We start from the raw sequence: 13,990 nt of genomic DNA on the forward strand, positions 1-13,990 counted from the left end.
TCAACTACCAGATGGAGCTTTAGAATTTGGGGCATGGAACCTTGTGAGACTGGGACATACTGAGCGACGGCAGAGGGCTCTGATGCACAGGCTAGGAGTGGGTGAAAATCTACGCCTTCCTGGGCAGGACTTGAGTTTCACGTGGATATCCACACTGACTTTGAAGTAGGTCCACCAGCTGGCAGTCCAGACTAGTTGCTGGGACCCCACTAACACCTCCAGGGCTCTCGACCCCAGCTATGCACGGTATGCAGTAGACCATCTTACAAACAGGAGACGGTGCCTATCTAAGTTCCTCAAGGAAGGTGTCCATCGGCTAATATTTGAGAAGGGATGGCCCTAGTGCCCAGTAGGAGAACACAGAAGCAATCTCTAAGGTGTCATGTCTGTAGATTTTGCAAGATGGGGCAGAGATGCTCTACCCTTTGGCAGGAATAGAGGCTGGGGGAGGGAACCCCTTCCCCAGGTTCACACTGATCTTACTTCCTCTGCTGAGACCTTCCCCCTTCACACGCCAGCAGCCTCTTGAATTGTGAGCGCTATGACCTTCCAAAGCCCTGTCTCAACCAAATTTCAGCATCGGGACAGACCGTGTCCTGCAGCCAATAGGAAGTACTATGGGATTACAGTATCTGCTTCTCCAGATTGTGGCGGTCACTTCACCACGCTCTCTTAGCTAGAGAGCAGGGAGCCTGGATACATGACGGTCTTCACACCCACTCTTCCTCCTGCCTGCTATGGCTTCTGGCCAATCTCTCTCACTCTCCAGCCTGTGGCTTTCTGTCTTGAGTGGGATGGGACCCATGGGACCTCTGCAGCCCAAGTCCAAGGCCTGCCTTCTTGGGAAGTCATGTCTAGGAGATCATGGGTAAGGTCAAGAGCTGGAAGTGGCTGAGGGGAGTCAGCGGGGACAGGAGAGTTTCTGTGGGCAGGCCTGTGAAGCAGAACAGAGAGAGGGGCAGATTTAGGAGGCTGAAGAGAAGCTGTGAAAGGGGGTGGCATCTTCCCTCTCTTCTCAGTGTTCCGGACACTGGCTAGTGTGACGCTCTTGTGAACCCAAGCCTCCCATGGTGCACAGGGAGCCTGGGGTGGAGGAGGGGGATGTGGGAGGAGTGACACAGAGCTGGAGAAAGCACTAGGGCCTCAGGCCCAATGAGGACATAGAAAAGGAATTACAGACTGTGTCCAAGTCTACAAGAATTAGTTGCTTACAGGGCCCAGCTGTTGCCTATATTCAGTGAGGACAGAAAAAGATGAAACAGGCCCAGAGAATTCTGATCTAGATCCAGGGATGCAGAAGGCTTCCCAGCAGGGTCTGAAGCAGAGGTCTGCAGATCCTCAGAAGTTAGCGTGAAGAACCTCAAGGAGGCTCTCTCTAGAGGCAGGTGGCAATGGTTTGATGCGGAGGCTGGCGATGAGCTCTCAGGACCAGCATTCAGTTCTCCACAGTGCGCTGCGTTTGTTTTGTTTTGTTTTTGAGAGCGGTCCCTAAAGTCTTAGGGTGGCTGTGAGCATTAGATCTTGCTGTTGCCACCTCCCTAGAGCTAGGATCCCGGGTGCTTGCCCAAGCCTGGTTCAGGCCTCAACTCTTAGAGAGACGGAGGCCAAGCATGCACAGCTGTTCAGAGCCCTGTGCTTGAGTTGATGCCCTGCCACCGCCATCATGAACTTCTTCATAGTATTCTTAATGGCATTTGGACCCAGGACACGTAATTTTTGTTTTGCACCAGGCCCTACAAAGTAGGTACCCCATTTCTGCACCAGGGTAAATGGGGAGAAAAGTAAAGCAGGAGAGAAGCAGGGAAATGAGCTGGGGTTTGCTTCTCTGCAATGGAAGAGGAGCGGCTAAGTGGTCTTACACTTCCCCGGCATGTGCAAGGTCTGGCTTTTCAAACTAGAAAGACAAGGTAGATAACGGAGTAGAGTTGTGGGTTTCCTTTAGGGAAGACGAGGAACACATATCTGCAGATTTCAGCTATCTGGCTATTAAACACAGGAGAGGTCCTCAGTGTGGAGGACTGAACAGAGTCCTGAAGGGACGGGTGTCACTAGTGCCAGGCAGAAAACACCAGTGTCTTGAAAAGGTTAACCACGTGGGTCACAGAGTTAGGTTCCAGGCCTGGGTCACCTCTTCCTCCCTCAATTTCCTTCTCTGTACAATGAAGGGTGTGAGCTGGAAAACCCTGGAGTTTCCTCCCAACCTGTGTGACATTCTTATTAGTCCCAGACCCTGTCTCTCTAACCTTGGCTATGTCTAGGTTTGGAAGATCCCAGAAGCCAGAGAGTAACCCTGATCCTCGAGAAGAGGCTGGCAGACAGTACACATCCCTAGAGTTGGACCACCAAGGGCTTTTCCTCCTCAGGACTCCCTTGGAAGGGCTGTCCATTCCTTACCCACCCTGAACAGTCAAGGCCACTCATGTCAAGTCGGGGCCCTCGAGGAAGGGATGGCACATCGGGATGAAGTGCATGGAGTTTAGAAGGTGCCCATGTGGTGTCATAGGGGTGTATGGACATGAAGTGTGGTGGCTCTTGGGAAACTGGTCTAACCTTGCTTGCTCACAGGTAGGGCATTGAGCTCCAGGTTATCCTTCCTCATGTGCTTCCAGAGCCGTGAATGTTCACCAGCCAGCCTGACCGCAGGAGAGGACAGTAAGTGGAAAGAGCCCAGCTTGCAAGTTGGGACAGCTGGAAGTGATCCAAGGTATGCACTCGGAGGTCAGAGGACAACTTGTGGGAGTTGGTTCTCTCCTTCCTGGGTCCTGGGGATTAAACTCAGGTCATGGGTCTAGAGGCATCTTTACTTGATAAGCCATCTCTGCAACCCAAGGCTCTATCTCAGAACTTTAAGAACAGCCGGGTATGGTGACACATACTTATAACCCCAGCACTTGGGAGGCAGAGGCAGGAGTATAACAAGTTCAGACTTATCCTTGATTATGTAGTGAGTTTGAGACCAGCCCGAGCTACTTAAGATCATGTTTCCAAAAAGCAAGTAAATGGAGTGGAGAAGATGGCCCCACCCCCAAGCCTGTCCACCCGAGTCCGAACCCTGGGACCCACAGTGGTCCCGTGGTGGCATCCACATGGTGGAAGGAGAGAACCACCTCCCACAAATTGTCCCCTGACTGCCACATGAGTGCCCACACACATACATGTGCACACAAAATATATAAAGATGTAATAGAAATTTAAAGATAAACAAAAAGTCTTTTCAAAGGCCCAAGGATAGAGCTCAGTGGTAGGGGACCTGCCTAAAGCCCAGTTTGCAGGCACGCATGAGGCCCTTGTTATATCTAGTTATTGATTGATACGTGTGTGTGTGTGTGTGTGTGTGTGTGTGTGTGTGTGTGTGTGTGTGTACATGTGTGGGCGTGTGCATGTAGTCAGAGGTTGATATGGGGTATAGTCTGTATGTGTGTGTGTACTTGTTCTTGTGTATATGCACATGTGTGGGCCTGTGCATGTGGAAGTCAGAGGTTGGTATGGGGTGTAGTCTGTATATGTGTGTGTGTACATGTTCATATGTATGTGCACATGTGTGGGCCTGTGCATGTGGAAGTCAGAGGTTGGTATGGGGTGTAGTCTGTATATGTGTGTGTGTACATGTTCACATGTATGTGCACATGTGTGGGCCTGTGCATGTAGAAGTCAGAGGTTGATATGGGGTGTAGTCTGTATATATGTGTGTATACACATTCATGTGTATGTGCACATGTGTGGGCCTGTGCATGTAGAAGTCAGAGGTTGGTATGGGGTGTAGTCTGTATGTATGTGTGTACATGTTCACATGTATATGCACATGTGTGGACCTGTGCATGTAGAAGTCAGGGGGTGATAGGGGGTGTAGTCTTTAATCGCTTCTTTACATTATTATTATTATTTTCTTTGTTTATTCTTTTAATTTGAGGCAAAGTCTCTCACCAAACTTGGAGATCACAATGTGGCTAGGGTGACCAGCCAGAGAGCCTCGGGGACCCTGGTGTGCCTGGTGCTGAGACTACAGGTACAAAGCAACATACCTGGCTCTTCACGTGAATGCTGGGGTTCTGAACCCAGGTCCTCACGCTGTCGAAGTTAACACTTTTCCTAAGTAGCCTTCTCCCCGGCCCCATGATCAGACTCTCGCTTCGTAAATTTAACTAACATAGCCAAACCCCGCAGTTCCTATTAGTGTTAGACAGGAGCTTTCGATGATGTACTTATTGATGACAGTGGCACCCACCCCTTCCCTAGAACGGTAACTTGCTGTCGGTGTGGAAGATGTGTCAAGTCACTGGGGCGAATCCTGTCTTCTTCCTACCTCCATCCTTCCCGTGCCGTGTCCAGGGTCTCGCGGAGCACTGTGGACAGCACAGAGCCTTCCAGAGGCATCTAGACTTTTCCTCCCTCCAGTGAAAAACTGGGCCTCTTGACTGAGGGAGGGCCAGGCTAACTAGTAAGGGCTGAGCGGTGCTGTGAAGGGAATCTTGCTTTCTGGAAGAGACTGGGGGTGGGGAGTGGAGGCCTAAGGTAGCCATCGCTAGTGGGAAGGAGAGGGTCTCTGGGATTCAAGACTAGAAATGGCTCAGACTAGGAGAGAGATTTGTTTGAAAGAGGGGCCAATGCCTGGGTGAGGCCAGAGGCCAGCGGGATTTCCTTCAACTCCAGCCACTCGGGAGGGTGGGACCGGATTGCTCATGCAGGACACAGGAATCTGCCTTTGTTTCCAGCGGGAGGGGAAATGCCATAAATCCTTCCCTTCTCCTGCCCAGCCTCTGCCTTTCCCAGGACTGGAGGCCCTCAGGGAAGCCCTTGTCTCCAGGAACCCCCAAACCATAGGCCTCTGTCCTCTTGTGCCTCCCCCCTCCCACCCTCTCTACAGGTCTGGAGTTGAACCCAGGCCTGCTCACCCCTCTCCTCTCCTCAGCAGAGCCGTTGCTCTGAAAACAGTCAAGGAAGCCACCAGGATCTGCAGGGAGACGTGAGGACAAGCTCTAGGCTTCCTCTGAGTGCCCCAACTCTGGCTTCACATGGTCATAGACTCTGAACTCCAGCCCTAGCCACACAGACAGTGAAGAGAATAGTGTGTGGTACTAGAGACACAGGTGGAGGGGCGGTGGGCCTGGAACTCCAGGAGCAGGGGCAGTGGGCCTGGAACTCCAGGAGCATGGGAGCACTGTTTTCTGCATCCTTGTTGTGCATGTGTGCCCGTGTGGCTAAGGGTGTGCATGTGTGCTTTATGCTTGTGTGTATGTCTTGTCTGTGTTCACCTGGGAGCCCGTGTGTCGATCGATGGCAGGTGATCATGCAGTATGTCATATGTCAGGTCTGTGATCATGCAGGTCCCTGTGGGTTCTAGCAGATGGCACGTCTACGTGGGACCATACCTGTGTGCATACGGCCACCTTTTCCAGAAGTAGGTGGTGGTAGAGCCAAGGGCTCCAGAGAGTGGGCCCAGCCTTGTCCCCAAGGCCTCCTTTCAGACCCAGGGTCTTTCTCCACAATGAAAATCATGGCCTCAAAGGACAAGGGCAGAAGCCAGTGGATTCCAACCACTGCATGTGTCCTGGCCGGGTGGGCGTCTCTAAAGGTAGGTAAACCTTAAAGGTGACAGACCCTAAAAGATCAGGCAAATGGAAAAAACTGGCTTTCAGGCAGTTAGGAGGAATCTCTCTCAAAGTCCACCCCCACAATGACACACACCCTCAAACAAGACCACACCTCCAAGGCCACACCTCCTAATCGCGCCACTCTCGGGCCAAGCATGTTCAAACCACCACAAGGGGCCTTCGAAATACAGTGCAAAGCTGGGGAAACAGAAGCTTACCCATTGTCTCTCTCAGCAGGAGTCAGCTTCTCACCTGCTGGGCGGAGTCTTTTCCTCAGATCTGGGAGGAGAGAGAGAGAGGGAGGAGAGAGAGAGAGAGAGAGAGAGAGAGAGAGAAATGGAGGAGAGGAAGGGGAGGGAGGGAGAAGGGGGGGAGGGGATAGAACTTGGGTCTGCAGATCTCCAAGGCCTCACTGAGCTAATATTTGACTTGACAAGAGGCTGAGTTTCTTAGCCTTTGCAGACATGGACCAAGTATGGAAGCCTCAGAGGCTGGGATGAGGCTGGCCACATGGGTGCTAGAGGGGAGGCTAGCTTCAGGGAGCACAGGCAGGGCAAGGCAGGCCTCTTTCCACTCAGCATGAAGGGATGCAGGCAGGCTGGAACTAAGGGATCAGTAAGGATAAGGAGTCCTTTCTGGTGGAAGGCTTAAAGCCCAGTTACCCTGGAGATGGTCAGGACTACAGAGGCAGTTGTTCACCTGGGGGATGGGCACTCCGGGAGAAATCACTGTCTAGAGCCAGCTCAGATAGGACAGACAGGACCCTACAATGCTAGGGTGAGCCCTGGGCAGGTGGAAGGGACAGGCTCAAGAATAAGAGGAACCCTTGTTGTGGGCAGAGGCCACATGCTGCAGGGAAGCAGGTTTTGTTGTCTCGGGGACCTGAGCTTTGGCTCTCTTCTTATCAGCTGGTGACACTGGGCCAGTCATTTAGCTATCATAGCCTCAGATCCCCTGGGACTAGAACAGTTGTGAGCTGTCATGTGGGTACTGGGACTTGAACCTCGGTCCTCTGGAAAAGCATCCAGTCCTCTGAACCACTGAGCCATGTGTTGGGTCCCCAAGCTTGTTTCTGTCTACCTAGGAGAGCTGGGTGGTTCAGGAGAGTTAAACGACTTCCTCAGGGTCCCAAGCCAACTCTTAGGCCACAGCATTTTGCCACCATTGCCTTCCTAGGCTGTAGACATAGCTTCTTTCCTGGCCACTGCCAGGACTGGTGTGGCATGCTGTGATCTCAGTACTGGATGAGGAGGGAAAGACCCTTCCTCCACCCTGGAGGCCCAGAAGTGGGCCTTACCAAGTTGGTATTACCCTTCCTTAATACCTGCCCTCCTGACCGCACTTTACAGTTTGCAGAAGTCTTTCTCTGCATCATCAGTCTGTCTCCATCCCTCAGGTGTGAGACAGAGGAGAGAAGGAGGAGGAGAAGGAGGAGGAGCTCTTTCCAGATCACACAGGTGGGAACAGCCAGATTAGCCTGCAGCCCATGGAGGCCACCTTCAGAGCACTGTGAGAGAGACTGACTCTGATTTTATTAGTTATTTCTGTGCATGTGTGTGTACATGTGTGTACATGTGTGTGTACATGAGTGTGTGCATGTATGCATGTGTGCGTGTATATATGTCCTTATTCAGAGAGCAGAATAATTTTTGTAAAAAAAAAGTATTAATAATTAAAATGACAAAATTCTCTGTGCAGACACTCAAGATATTGGTGTTCAGGTTGACACTGGGCCTCCCAGGAGCTGGGGTGTGACTCCTGCCTGCTGGGTGTGAGCTTCCTGAAACAGCCTCCCTTAGGGAGCATAGAGAGTGAGGAAAGAGTTAAATTCACAAGGTACTGGGCAATACCTCAGCAACTTGTGAACACCAGCAAATGGCAGGTCATGTTTCCAGAAAGCACCCAAGGCTACCTGATGGGAAACTCAACCTCTCTATTCTACCTTAAGACTGAAAACCCCAAACCCAGAGCTCCACGCTAGACCTAAGAAAAACATCAGCCTTGGGCTATAGAGCAGGGTCTACCAGCCTTGGGCTACAGCCTACACCTAGCTAGGACAGGAGAGAAAATGAGGAGGAGGAAGAGGAGGAAGAGGAGGAGGTGGAGGAAGACAAGGAGGATGAGGAGGAGAAAGAGGAAGAAGGGGAGGAAGAGGGAGAGGAGGAGGAAGAAGAGGAAGAAAAGGAAGAGGAGGAGGAAGAGGAGAAAAAGGAAGAGGAGGAAGAGGAGGGCAAAGAGGAGGAGAAAAAGGAGGAGGGTAAAGAGGAGGAAGAGGAGGAGGAGGAAGAGAAGAAGAAAGGGAGGAAAGGAGGAGGAGGAAGAGGAAGAGGAGGGCAAAGAGGAGGAGGAGGAGGAAGAGAAGAAGAAAAGGAGGAAAGGAGGAGGAAGAGGAGGAAGAAGAGGAAGAGGAGGAGAAAAGGAAGAGGAGGAGGAAGAGGAGGGCAAAGAGGAGGAAGAGAAGAAGAAAGGGAGGAAAGGAGGAGGAAGAGGAGGAGGTGGAGGAAGACAAGGAGGATGAGGAGGCATAAAAGAGGAGGAGGAAGAGGGAGAAGAGGAAGAGGGAGAGGAGGAAGAGGAAGAGAAGGAAGAAGAGGAGGAAGAGGAGGAGGAAGGCAAAGAGGATAAGGAGGAGGAATAAGAGGATGAAGGAGAAGAGAAGGAAGAGGAAGAGGAGGAGATTCAAATACTCTAAGCTGTCTGGTTCATCAGCAACAAGGAGTACGGTGTGAGATCTGGCTGTGACCGAGAAGGGAGAGGTGAAAGCTAGGGGAGTGTGAACGGGTTGTAGACCTGAGTCGCCCACCGTAAGGAGCAGCCCGTCCACTGTGATAAACACAGTGATAAAGGTGACCATGGTCTGCCTGTGCACGTCAGTAACCTCTCTGCAAACCCACAGCTGTACTAGAAGTGCAGAGCTGCTCTTGCTCTTGCTGAGGCCGGAACTCACTCTAGACCAGGCTGGCTCCAAACTCAGTTCTGCCTGCCTCTGCTGGGATGAGGCGTGTGCCGCAGAACCCAGGCATATTGTAGAGCTTTTCTTGTTCCGCTATGTTTTCTTTTAAAGCCAAATATTTCTTTGTAAACAGTGAAAGGTTTCCCTTGTCACTCCTGGCCAAAATGTCAGCCCTTTTCTGGAGAAAACACCTGCTCCTTGCTAGGATGCTCCAGAGAGGACCGTACGGCTAATGCTGTGCTAAGGTGACCATGCCCAGTGGCCAGGTCCCATGCTTGGTGTCTGTCAGTTTCAACTATGGAACCTGGGTACAGGTTGATGTCAAGGCGATACATGATTGGACAGTAGAGAGTGGGGCGGGAACAAAGTTTTGTAAGGCGGGATAGGGGAGGAAGGAGGGGATCGTGCTGGAGTCTATGGAGGAGGATGGTTCAGATTTAGGTGAACTAGATCGATTTTATCTTGTGTAGGTGGGCGGTTTATATCTTTATCAATTGGCAGTGGATTTATCATGAGGATGAGCTATGGATTGAGAATTTAACATATAAATCTAATTGCTAAATTACAAGTTTCTGGAACTTTGATTTTACCGGGCTAAAGAGGACAGTGCATGAAGGAAACGGCTGAGAGGCAGTTGGAGCGTGCAGATCTGGTTCTGCTGCCTGTGCAGAGTGAGAACGCTCAGGGCCCGCAGAACAAGATGTATGTGTGTGTCAGGTGTGGTAACTACCGCCTAGGTGACCGCGTGGAGAGGGCGGCTAAAAGGGAGACAGCCCGGAGAGGGCGGCTTGCGGACCGAGTGGCACAGTAGCAGCTGGAGCGAGTGGATCTAGCTCGTGGGAACTGATAGAAAACCCTCCTTTTTAATTTTCACCGCAACACCCAGGTATTCCTTATAACTTCTGTGCCAGGTCTCCTTAAAAGCCAGAGTTTGCAAAGTCATGGAGAGGGTCAAATGTATGCATGTATATATTAAGAGCATATGAGCACATTTCTACAGTAAAAATATTGGGGGAAAAAAAAACCCACCAAATTTTCTTTTTCTTTTTTCTTTTGGACAGACCAGAAGAGGGCATTGGATCCCATTACAGATGGTTGTGAGCCACCATGTGGTTGCTGGGAATTGAACTCAAGTCCTTTGGAAGAGCAGTCAGTGCTCTTAACCACTGAGCCATCTCTCCAGGCCACTAACCAAACTTTCAAATTCAGCCCTTCAAAGTTACCAAGTGCCCCTTCAAAGCTATTTCAGCTCATCGGTTGATAACCCCACCTATGGGTCACCTAGGGGAGGTAACCTCTCTTGACAGACTATTTACTGTGGATGGGTTTTTTAATTTTTTCTCTCTCCCTTCCTCCCTTTTTCTTCAGACAGGGTCTCTGTGTTACCCAGGCTGGTCTCAAATGCATAGGCCCAAGTGACCCTCCTGTCTCGGCCTCCTGGATAGCTAGAGGTGCAGATCAATGTTCTACATCCAGTAAACACGCTATTTTCTACTCATTAAAGCCCGGACTTTATAAAGCTTCCTTTGTAAAGTCAAGCTGTAGACGATTGATAAACAGCATGTTGTTAATGTTATTGATTATACCACTGCTTTTAATTTAATTTTTTATAGATTTATTTATTTTATCTATATGCGTACACTGTAGCTGTCAGACACACCAGAAGAGGACATCGGAACCCATTACAGATGGTCGTGAGCCACCATGTGGTAGCTGGGAATTGAACTCAGGACCTCTGGAAGAGCCGTCAGTGCTCTTAACCACTGAGCCATCTCTCCAGCTCCCAAGTTATTCTTATTTGGCAAAAAAAGTAAAAAAGTTCAGGTTTTTACTGCCAGGTGGGAATTTATTTTCCTCTGAATTTGCAGCCCTCTTCGGAATTCCTTGTTCTGTCAGCAGTTCCTGTCTTTGATCGGTCCTGCCGAGCCACTTATTAAGTAATCAGATCACTTTGGATACTCACAATATCACGCAGTGATCTCGGTCCATCCAGGACGTCAGCGGAGCCTCACCAGCAGAAGCTTGCAGCAGCAGGCCATGTCACACCTACAGATGGGTGACAGGAGATGCCAGGGCCTGTGCCGCCTCCTTCTTTCCACTGTTTGGGGTCCCGGTTGGCTGACGACCCTCCTCACATCCAAGCGGCTGTCCCTTTCTCAGTTAAGCATCTACGGACACCCAGAGGCCTGTGTCCCATGTGATTCTGACTCCTAAGGAGTTGAGGATAAGGATGAGTCGACAGCATGATTGCACAAGGGAGATTTCCACTTGGACGAATGGCACGCCGTGCAGCCGTGCACGCTGCTCTACCCTCAGCTGTTTGCTTGATACAACTTGTAGGTTTCACGTGAGAGCCGTTCGCTTTCTCTTGCTTTGTGACATCCTACACAGAATACAGTGTGTGGTTATTACTGCCGTAACCGCTGTAGCCAGTCAGTCCCCTGCCGGCAGACACCAGGTTGGTCCCGTCTCTCCCGTCGATGCTGCTGTGGACAACCTTGTGTACTTGGTGGGAGCAGGTTCCCGCTGGCAGAGATGGTTGGGATGCAGAAAGAGGCCCCGGACGGGAATGAGTCTTACTTGCCTCCAGCTTGGCCTAATCTACCTCCTCGTGGTTCACTGCTTATTCTTCCTCCTTCTTCTTCTTCTCCTGGAATCTCCAGATGGGAAGAGTCAGACTTTGCTTCCCTGGAGGTCTGAGTATCAACTCGTACTGTGTAGCAGGGGAAGGTGCCTTAGAGAGGAGGATCTTAGGGACTTGGGACCTGAGACTGGTGCTCTCCCTGGACTGTAGCCACTGGGAGAGCATATTCTGAGGGCTCTGGTAGGGGGCAAAGGCCTGGGGAACAGGGACTTCCTGAGGAGGATGGGGTGCTGGAGGAGGTGGAGGGGCAGTACCCAACAGCTCTGGCACTGACTTGCCCCGAATGCCCAGCGTGGGTGGATGGTCAGGGCACAGTGTGTGGCAGGCAGTGGTCAGGAAGGGACTGGCCAAGCTGGTGGTGACAGTCACCAAGTGGTCCAGGACACCCCCTTCCTGAGGAAACTGAGCAAAGGAGAGGTTCAGAGTAGCTTGCAGCCTCTCTAGGAGGGATGGGGCAGCCTGATCCTGGGCCTGGGCCACAAGTTGGGCCAAGGCTGGCCACTCTGGCTGGTAGTGCAGGCTGAGCTGCTCTGCCTGGGGCCGCCTCAGCAGCTGCCGGATCTTCCGTACAGTGTCAAAGCTGTCCGTTAGAACGGCCCATTCCAAGGCTGTCTTGCCCCGGACAGGATCCACGGAGCTCAGGTCAGCACCTGCAAGTGACCCAGTGTGATTGGTTAGCGAGCCTTGGGTTGTACAAGGGCACATTCTTCAGCAGCAGGACTGATTTAAGCCAGATTCAAAAGCCCAGGGCTGCAGCCTTCTGTATAAGAGACAGGAAGCACCAAAGTCAGGACTGGGGGAACCTTGCAGTGAGCCCACGTGATCCCACGGGGTCTCCAACAGGCTCACAGAGCTGGCTGAGCAGAGCGGAGCGTAGGATGCTCAAGCTGCAGCTGCTTGGGGTCAGGGTCCTGTTCTTCCCCACCACAAACACACACACACACACACACACACACACACACACACACACACACACACACACACACACACTTTGTTTCTTCATGCTCACGCCCTTGTCTCTTACTTTCCTGCTAAATCTACTGAGGTTGGGAAGGGAAGGCTAGGGGCAGAGATCTCTCAGAGAGACCAGCAGAGGGCACCAGAGATCAGCCACCTCAGGGAATAATGAGGGCTCCACAAGTCCACACACAGAGCAGCCCTCTGCACACAAAGCTCCAGTTGCAACTGAACACTGCCTAAGAGTTAGAGTCAGTCCTCACGGATGCCCCACTCATCAGCCTTCATAGTGCTGTGGTTGTATTTCTCCACCTGGATCTCAGGCAGAGGCAAGACTGGGACTAGAACTCTTATCACCTCAACCCAAACTTTCCCCATCTTATGTCTGCACTCTTTGCTGGGACTTCCATAAACAGCTTTGCCTAGCTGCACTAGTAGACTGTGAGAGGATGGGAGCATGGCCTTCCTCCAATAAGTTGTCCTCCATTCATATTTCATTCCCACCTCTCTGGCTGCAAGTGAATGTATCTGGTGGGGTGGTAGTGGAGAAGGTGCAACTGCACACTTGCTGTAAGTACACTTGCCATACAACACCTGCCATAGCACACCTGCCATACAACACCTGCCATAGCACACCTGCTATAGTACACCTGCCACAGCACACCTGCCACAGCACACCTGCCATAGCACACCTGTCATACCAACTTGACACAACACACCTGCCATAGCACACCTGTCATACCACACCTGCCACAGCACACCTGCCACAGCACACCTGCCATAAGGAGTGCAACCACGCACTCAGAGCGGTCCCGAATGGCAGCCTTCATCAGAGCTGTCAGTCCCCGCTGATCCCTGCGTTCCAGGTCCAGGCCAGCAAAGTAGTTGAGCAGGAGAGTCACCAGAGGCACATGACCTGCAGAGACAGGACCACAAAGCTAGTTTCCCAAGGTAAGGGAATGCTGAAGCCTGGTGGGGGAGACTCCTGTGCAAGATTTGGGGCTGCAGCAGTGGGGGTGGGGTGGAGTTGGGGGTGAAGGTGGGGTTGCTGTGGGATGGGGTCTCACACCTGCTTGAGCCGCCAGCATGAGGGCTGTGTTCCCGTCTTTGTCCTGCTGGTTCACGTCCAGGAAAGGACAGCCACTGAGCAGAGCCACAATGGAACCAAAGCCATGGTAGCATGCGACCATGAGGCCTGTCTGGGGACAGAGCAGCTTAGACCTCCACTTTCCACTAAGCTCTCCTTAGGACCCCCCCCCACTTTGTTCCCTAAATCCGCACTTCCCCAGGGCCTGTCCAAACCCCTGTGAAGACTGTCTCCACCCATCTAAAGAGTGGGGACAACTCTGGGACGATGGGGAACCGGACCAGGATGCTACGTGTGAAGCCTGAGCTATCCTCTGCTACTCCGGTGAGCCCTGGGGCATCTCACCCTCCCGTTGCCGTCCACTTGGGAGGCCTCCTCTGGAGACACCCCGACGTCCAGCCTGGCTTGGAGCTCAGCGAGGTCATTGTGGACACATGCCCAGTACAGCGTCTTCAAACCGCATCCAGGACTTGGGGTCTTGCCGCCGGGACACGGCGGTGCCTCAGTCATGTCCAGTCCGCTCCAGGGGCGACAGTGGCTCCTCTGCCTGCAGCCCTTTTCATTCAGCAGGCAGCTGTGACAGAACACCAAGGACCAGTTCCTCTTGCAATCCTGGTTGGCTATGTCCCCACAGCTGCACCAGCTCCCCAGGGAAACCCTTCACCCCGGTGGGTGTCTCACTTCTGCCTAGACCCAAGACAGGCAGTCAAAGCATCTTACTGTATGTAGGTCAGGTCCCAAAGGAAGCTCATGACAGG

At 52.0% G+C, this 13,990-nt stretch overlaps 1 protein-coding gene across 2 annotated transcripts; it reads right to left on the reverse strand.

The window, feature by feature from the left end:
• Positions 1–11,167: 11,167 nt before the first annotated feature.
• Positions 11,168–13,742, reverse strand: Ankrd33 (ankyrin repeat domain 33). 2 transcript variants are annotated; one of them, XM_032890953.1, is made up of 4 exons: positions 13,578–13,742; positions 13,215–13,344; positions 12,921–13,061; positions 11,168–11,838 (listed from the first exon to the last, which is right to left on the reverse strand). In XM_032890953.1, exons 1-4 carry the CDS (start codon positions 13,740–13,742, stop codon positions 11,168–11,170), a joined length of 1,107 nt encoding a protein of 368 aa, XP_032746844.1. The 2 variants fall into 2 exon arrangements, with proteins under 2 accessions (XP_032746844.1, XP_032746845.1); XM_032890954.1 differs by lacking the exon at positions 13,578–13,742 and adding an exon at positions 12,313–12,347 and having other exon boundaries at positions 11,168–11,861; positions 12,919–13,061; positions 13,215–13,335.
• Positions 13,743–13,990: the final 248 nt, after the last annotated feature.

Source organism: Rattus rattus, chromosome 1 (assembly GCF_011064425.1).
Source record: "Rattus rattus isolate New Zealand chromosome 1, Rrattus_CSIRO_v1, whole genome shotgun sequence".
NCBI lineage: Eukaryota > Metazoa > Chordata > Mammalia > Rodentia > Muridae > Rattus > Rattus rattus.

Bases quoted from the DNA above. Each gene is read 5' to 3' on its own strand.
- Ankrd33 (XM_032890953.1), bottom strand. From the start codon at position 13,742: ATGACTGAGGCACCGCCGTGTCCCGGCGGCAAGACCCCAAGTCCTGGA. The intron at 13,345-13,577 runs GTGAGATGCCCC...CTCTGTCCCCAG, and splicing joins AAGTGGACGGCAACGGGAGG to ACAGGCCTCATGGTCGCATG. The intron at 13,062-13,214 runs GTGTGAGACCCC...CTGTCTCTGCAG, and splicing joins CATGCTGGCGGCTCAAGCAG to GTCATGTGCCTCTGGTGACT.